General features: G+C 39.0%; 1 protein-coding gene across 3 annotated transcripts in view; it reads left to right on the forward strand.

Annotated features, from left to right (window-relative positions):
* Positions 1-7,856, forward strand: part of LRRC8E (leucine rich repeat containing 8 VRAC subunit E) — a 38,715-nt gene extending 30,859 nt beyond the window's left edge. For 2 of the 3 annotated variants that reach the window (XM_072399718.1, XM_072399715.1), the window contains exons 2-3: positions 2,245-2,399; positions 4,910-7,856. In XM_072399718.1, the coding sequence (XP_072255819.1) occupies positions 2,262-2,399; positions 4,910-7,180 (2,409 nt within the window). In that variant the 5' untranslated portion in view covers positions 2,245-2,261 and the 3' untranslated portion in view covers positions 7,181-7,856. Of the gene's footprint in view, positions 1-1,436; positions 2,162-2,244; positions 2,400-4,909 lie in introns of those variants that run through there. The other variant, XM_072399717.1, reaches the window with a different exon arrangement.
* The last annotated feature ends 6 nt before the right edge of the window (positions 7,857-7,862 follow it).

The raw sequence follows: 7,862 nt of genomic DNA on the forward strand, positions 1-7,862 counted from the left end.
CCAAGTCATACAATAGGCACCCTAGGGCCTTAGATTGGCCACCTTAGATGGCCTTTCACTGTTGGTTATTGCCCTGGCCCAGCTGACTATGTTTACATTCTGTTGGAAGCTGATGGCCTGACAGATGAACCAATTCTTTAATTACACAGAAAAACATTATTAAATATGCATATAGTGTTTTGTTATCTTTTGGATAACCCCTTCACAATTGGGACAGCTGGATTGTTTGGTAATTGGGCTGCACTTGCTAATCTGTTCTGCACCCTCAACTAGTGATGTGTGGCACCTTACTTAATTGGTGACTATGGAGGAAAGGAAGCTTTATGTGAGATCCTCCTATTCCATAGGAGAACATTGACACTTTGAAAGAACCTAAAGGGGCAGAAAAAGATTTTTTTACCTACATAATATATTCTACATTATAGAGATGAACCAAGGCAGGCATGTTTGAAGTCCAGCCTGCAAGCCAACCATTGCTGGCCCCAGAAAACTTTCGATTTTCCCATTGCTTTCTGTGGTAGTGGTCACCATGAAAATTGTGAAGATGAATCTCTCCAGCATTAACACAAAGTTAAAAAAATAAATAAACCTTCCAAAACTGTAAATTTTAAAACAAGTAGATAAAAGGTGACCCTTGTAAGCATCTCTTGCAGAGTTCTATTTAGTTCTAAACTCACAACTTGCTTGTTCAGTTTGGCCTGTCTGCAAATGTGGAAAGGAAACTATCAAGGATGTAGAAAATGTCAATGAAAAGTACTATTTATAAACGTTTTAACAGCACATCAGTATTGTACATTGTAATAACTAAAAAGTATTAATTTAAATTAAATAAGGAATACATTTCTATTGATTCTTAATTGAGATAAACCAGTGGTTACTTCGCTCATGAATAAAAAATACTGACCTTTTCTAGCAGCAGAGGCTACTGTAACTGACCAGTAATAGAGGGCCGTGCACCATCTTGTAGACCCCTTGTCCCCATAATATTATACTTCAGCTGGTGACATATATACATTATTGATATGCTGGAAAGAGACCTGTACATGTTCCCATAGTCCTAGCCGTCTTGACGATAACTTGGCTGGGCTGTGTAGTGCCAAAGAGAATTTGGGGGTTGCTATTGCTAGCTGTCTGCCAATGGCTGGCTTTAATAACTCCAAATCAGACCTGGAAAATGCATGCAGAAAATGCATTTCAGAATTTCATATCAGAAATATTTTTTAGTTCCAAGAAATAGCTAGGCATATGGGGCAGCACGGTTAGCTCGGTGGTTAGCACTGTTGTCTTTGCAGCACTAGTTCCCAGGCTCGAATCTCAGCCAGGACACTATCTGCATGGAGTTTGTATGTTGGAGACTTCTCAAAATTTGCCTTACACATTTGACTGTGGTAGGAACATGGATTGTGAACCCAACTGAGCAACTGTTAATAACATGACCATGGACTTTGTACAATGCTGCATAACATATTGGCACTATATAAATACAAGTTTATAATAATATAGTATTCTCTGAAGGATGGGGTGACCCTGGTGGCATATATATAATATAAAAATACACAGGTTTGTCTTAGGATCTGTGCTGTCCATAGATTTGGTGATATCTGCAGCATAGGGGATGGACGGTGAAGGGGGGCACCCAGGGCATTGTTCCCTGTGGTTTACCATTGTGATGGGGAACACGTATGTGAACTCCATATCTACCGAAGGGTCCTGGGTACAGCATGCAGTTCACAATACACTGTGAAGAGTTGCGTGCCTAAAATGAATAAACTGTCAGTATACAGTATGATGAATACTGCAGGACCAACTGACACGGATATTCTTGAGAAGCCGTCACACCTCCCTTTTTTGTGCCAGTTCCCATAAGTATCAGATTCCAATCGATATAAATGTAGAAATATAATACGGTGGTTTGTTTTCCATTCAGCAGGTCTCTACTCTGCAGATTGAAGAAGTTTCCTCTTGTTAACCCTTCCTTTACCAGGACTATATATGTAATTCCCAGTCAGAAATGGGTGGGGAATTCTGCAGGTCTCCGATAAGAGTTACTCGCTCATTATGCTGATGATAACAAACAAGTTTGGTGTTTGTGAATGTCTGGGCAGGGGGGAGTCATTGGGCTTTATATACTGTTAGGCAGCCATGCTAATATATTAAAGTGGTACGTGGTAATATTTAGCATGGGACGATGGGCCTAAACCAGGTAGAACTTAGTAACTTTATTTTATGCTTCTGTTCTTCTAGATTAGCTTGCCGCCATCATGATTCCTGTGGCCGAGTTCAAACAGTTCACCGAGCAGCAGCCGGCCTTCAAGGTTCTTAAGCCCTGGTGGGATGTCCTGGCCGAATATATAACCGTTGCCATGCTCATGATTGGGGTTTTTGGATGCACCTTGCAGGTAAGTCCTTCTAAGTCCTAAAGAGGGCTTCGTGTAATTGTGACCTATAGAAAGCAATTATAATTTACCTGCATTTGTCCAGTTCACATTGCCATGGTCAACATGGGCACTTTACCTAAAAAAACAATTTGAGACCCTATTGGTTTGCAAAGAGCTAGGAAGACATTATCAGTTCAGTGAAAGCCTTTATTATTCTTTTTACACCTGTGTCCAGAATCCCAAATTTTATCCTGCAGTCTGCTTTGTAGACTATAAGTTAACTGGTAACAAATATAATTGGATTAGTCCAATTCTATTCATTCTCCCTTCCAGAGCGCAAGTCTTCTGCCCACAGTCACAAAAAAAAGTAACTGGGAAAAATAGGATTACGTTTTTGAGTTCAGTAACTGGAAAGATGTGTTTGTTTTCATACTATAGTATGATCTTCTGGTTATTTGCAGAGGGTTGGATATTTTACATTCCTATAGAAGGTTCATCTTTAATGTTATGTCAAATAATTTACAGCTTACACTCCATCGTTCAATGTATTCCGTGCACACATATATACGTTAAATAGAAAATGTATGCATTCAACACCATTACCTTCCATTAGAATGTATAGTTAGGGCAGTGATCCATTAGTGTCTCCATACTCCTGGATAATGGAATCAGGGTCTTCCTATTCTTTGCCAGTAAACTGTAATTTAACATTGCTTTCATATACACTCATGCTGCTGGTAGTTCCTGTACAAGGCTTCATGTTCCTCCCTGTTAATCTTATCTGTCTTTATGTACATCAATCTAGGGAGTCTGAAAGTATTTTAGAATGTGTTTTTTTTTTAACTAATTAATGTAATTAGTTTGTCTTTTTACAAACCTTTGGAGCAGAATAAATGGACTTTAGCGAAGCCATCCACAACTCTGCAACTTCAGCCTCCATGTCTTTTTTTTTCCTATGTAGAAAGCTGGGCTGCTTAAATTCCCCCCCACTTAGCACTATGTATGTACAATATTTTTTGAAGGACTTTGCATTAGGCAAACAAGAATTACTGATTGTCATAGACATACCCCTTTGCTACAGGTAGTGTCACATACAGTTAGTTTTATTCGAATTAGAAAGGGGTTTCTATAGAGCCTACCCCCTCTGTGCACCCTTATCCCAGGACAGTTACATATGCACATGCAATGTTCTCCCCAGCCCTTTTTAGCCTGGTGCACCACACGGCACTTTTCGGTGACAACCCGGCTATTTTTGGGTCATTACTTAAGAGATGGCTCACCATGCAGGGTCTGCCACCTGGCTTGAACACTGGCATGCAAAATGTCCATCACTGTTGACTAATGATATCATGGAGCCTGCGAGTCTTTCTTTCACTAATGTATTGGTTCTGCAGAGTCGTGTTCTGATTTTTTCTGCAGTGTGGAGCAATTACTAATTAGTTGGTTATGCAGTCCCATTCACATAAATCTTTTATAAGACCTGTCTTCCACTATATGCTCATTACCAATGACATATAAAATGTTTAACTAAAATCCATTGTGTACATGCGTTGTTCATTGTGTTTGTGACTTTGAAGCAGATAGCAAGCTTTAACCCAACTCCAGCATTTTTGTATTGGACTTGCTGTTCCTTATCTTGCTCACCATATTTTCAGCTGTTCAATTTCTTTGTTGCATTCCCTGGTTTATTTAGTATTGTTGAGGTCATTGCTAGCCTAAGTTGATATCTTTAATATGTTTTTAGATAAAAGATTTAAAAATCTATTTGGTCACTTTCCATCTATATTGTCCTGGATAGGTGGTGTTTTAGTAATTTTCTGGCAGAACTACCATTGGCTGATGGTTGTTAAAAAGTCACCCCTATATTCAATGCAATATATTGTTAAAAAAACAAAAAAACAAAATCATACTTAATCCTTCATAAATAAGTAACTTGATTTAGTGATGTATGACAATATACAATTGGTCATTTACCTAGTAATGCACAAATCAACAAGTATGCAACAAGCTACCACATCTAAGGTCCGGTAAATAAAAATATATGAAATTTTGTTTTTCTGTTTTTGAGTTGGAGTGTATACAGCCCACTCACTCTTTTTTTTACTCTTTTTTTTTTCAGGGACTTTAAGGTCTGTTTCTCTGTGATAAAATGTTATAAATTGTACTTTTTAATATATTAAGGTCCACAATGCTATAATATTCTTTCCCCTGGAATCAAGTAACTTTGGCACTCATTGGATACAATTTCACTCCTCACCCACTTCTGACCACTGTTTTAGCTCAGTTTGATGTGCCCTTTCTACTAAAAGCTAAAATCATATTTTTGTGAATTGGCCTTTTAATCTAATGCCTAATAGTCCAGAAAATTTGAAATTATAGCACTTTAGAAAATGGCTTTAAATCAAACTACTGAAAATCTTCCAGCAACGTCTGGCACTTAATTGGTCATGTGTATATTGCTCTAGATAAATTTAACTGTCTTTTTTTTTTTTTTTTTCTAAAATATTTTTGTACTTTTTGTCTTTTAACAGATAACTCAGGACAAAATCATCTGTCTTCCTAACCATACCTCAGCCGACAGAGTTTCTCAAATATATTGTCAAGAGTTCACCCAAAGTTCGGAAGCCACAAACACAAGTGAAGATGATGTGGCTGGCTTCACTCCTTCTCCTACTACCTCTGTGCCTCCACGTGAGATGAGTGGACTAAAAAACAACTTGGACCTTCAGCAATACAGCTTCATAAACCAAATGTGCTATGAGACAGCCTTACATTGGTATGCAAAATACTTCCCATACCTCGTAGTCATTCATACCCTTATTTTTATTATCTGTGGCAACTTCTGGTTCAAGTTTCCGGGTACAAGCTCCAAAATAGAGCATTTTATCTCCATCTTAGGCAAATGTTTTGACTCTCCATGGACAACTCGAGCTCTCTCTGAGGTTTCTGGAGAAACCAAGCAGGAGAAGACTATAGACAGGGAGCTTTCAAAGCCTAATCTGGAAGAAAACAGCCCTGCAACTGCTGAACTTCCAGTTCCACAAAAGCTGGTTGCAGAAACTCCTTCGGCTAGTGTTTTGGATAAAAAGGAAGGAGAGCAGGCTAAAGCCCTCTTTGAGAGAGTCAAAAAGTTTCGGCATCATGTGGAAGAAGGAGATATTCTTTATTCTATGTATATGCGTCAGGCGATACTAAAAACGTGCAAATTGGTCCTCATTACAATCTACAATGCTGCTCTGGTAGGACAAATACACTTTATTGTCCCCTGTAGTGTACACACTGAAGACATGACTGGATACAACAGCTTCTGCTGCAACCACACCAAAGCTCACCTCTTCTCTAAATTGGCCATCTCATATTTGTGTTTCTTGGGGGTCTATGGTCTGACTTGCCTATATACACTGTATTGGCTCTTCCATCGTTCACTAAAAGAATACTGTTTCAGATCTGTACGGGAGGAAACTGGGATTGGAGATATCCCTGATGTAAAAAATGATTTTGCATTTGTGCTACACTTGGTGGATCAGTATGATTCTCTCTACTCTAAGAGGTTTGCTGTCTTTTTATCTGAGGTCAGTGAAAGTCGATTGAGGCAGCTTAATCTTAACCATGAATGGCCAGCTGATAAACTTAGACAAAAACTTCAGCAAACACCAGAAGGCCGTCTGGAACTACATCTCTTTAAGCTTCCAGGCCTTCCCGATACTGTATTTGAGGTGACAGAGATTGAATCTTTAAAACTGGAAATGCTAACTGAAGCTATGATCCCACCTCTGGTATCCAAGTTGGTCAGATTGGAAGAATTGTCTTTGTTTAACTGTCCAGCCAAAATTCAACATGCCTCCTTGGTTTACTTGCGAGATCACCTCAAAGTTCTTCAGATAAAGTTTGATGATGTTAAAGAGATTCCCCTTTGGGTGTTTACTCTCCGTGCCCTTGAGGAGCTCCAGCTGATTGGATACTTGTCCCAGGACCTATCAAAAACAGGAGCCCTGGAAAGCTTGCGGGAGCTGAAAAGCCTAAAAGTTCTTACTCTGAGGAGCAATCTTTCGAAAGTTCCCCAGACGGTTTCAGATGTGGCCAGTCACCTACAGAAACTTAGCATCCACAATGATGGGACAAAACTTCTTACACTTAATGCTTTAAAAAGGCTTTCTTTGTTAAAAGAACTAGAATTGGTTCGATGTGATTTAGAACGAATTCCCCACGCAGTCTTCAGCCTTAACAATCTGCAGGTGCTGGATCTAAAGGAGAATAGCTTGCACACCATAGAGGAGATAATAAGTCTTCAGCACTGCCGCAAACTAAATGTTCTTCGACTTTGGCACAATCAGATTGCTTACATCCCTGAACACATCCGTAAATTAAAGATCCTAGAAGAGCTGTCTTTAAACCATAACAAGATTCTTGTTCTGCCAACTCAGCTCTTCCTTTGTACCAAGCTCCGCCACCTCGACCTCTCCCACAATGAGATCCGTGAGTTACCCCCGGAAGTTGGAGTGTTACAAATGTTGCAGTACTTGGCTATGACTGGAAACTTTTTAGAAGATCTTCCCATAGAGCTTTTTTTCTGCCATAGACTTAAGGCTTTAAAGTTGGGACATAATAAACTAACAAGCTTGTCCCCAAAAATTGGGTCTCTCGTGTCCTTGGTGAGGCTTGAATTAAAAGGGAACAGGATTGATGTTTTGCCTACCGAACTTGGGTCATGTATTGCTCTTAAGAAGTCAGGCTTTGTAGTAGAACATTCATTACTGGACACTTTACCACTGGATGTAAGAGAGAGACTAAGTGAAGAATGATGAAAAATAACATTTAAAAATTCTAAAAAAAATGTTGACAGGGAGGAAATGACTGTTAAAATGTTTTTTGTGGGGTGAGAACAGAATTTAATGAAAGTACCCAATTGTTCTAGTATGGTAGAGTTGAAGTATGTCATCCCATTTTACTTTTCTCTCTTATATGGAGCTTTAATGCATATTCTTACCTCAGTAATGGCTTTTTTATAGTTCCAACTCTGTACCATAACCCCCCAAAGTCTTTGCCTTCTGTGACTCATTGGGGCATTCCTTCTTTGCTGTCCAATAGAACAAAAAGTTAAAGGAGATCTGTCCAAAGTAAAGGAATTTCCATCTTGGTGAGTATCAAACACTTTTCCTTGTTGGAAAATATCTCCTCTACTTCTGGTCTAGTAACCAGTTTGGATTTTCCTTTACTTCTGGTTCTGATGATAATGGCAACCATGACAAATAGGGTGCATTTCCTTAGCATGCATAGACAGCAACAAAAATAAACCTAACTGGGCTTTTAAATCTTTTCTATTCTGTTCAAAACTAGAAGCAATTTGACTTTAGGTAGAGAAATAAATCCACCCATGAATGGCATCTCTGTTGGTGCATTGTGTTTGAGGAATTGAGATGTTTTGGACCTATTCCTGACCCTTTTTTTCCTTACTGTTCCCATCACACCTGTTACATCAAAAAA

Source organism: Pyxicephalus adspersus, chromosome 2 (assembly GCF_032062135.1).
Source record: "Pyxicephalus adspersus chromosome 2, UCB_Pads_2.0, whole genome shotgun sequence".
NCBI lineage: Eukaryota > Metazoa > Chordata > Amphibia > Anura > Pyxicephalidae > Pyxicephalus > Pyxicephalus adspersus.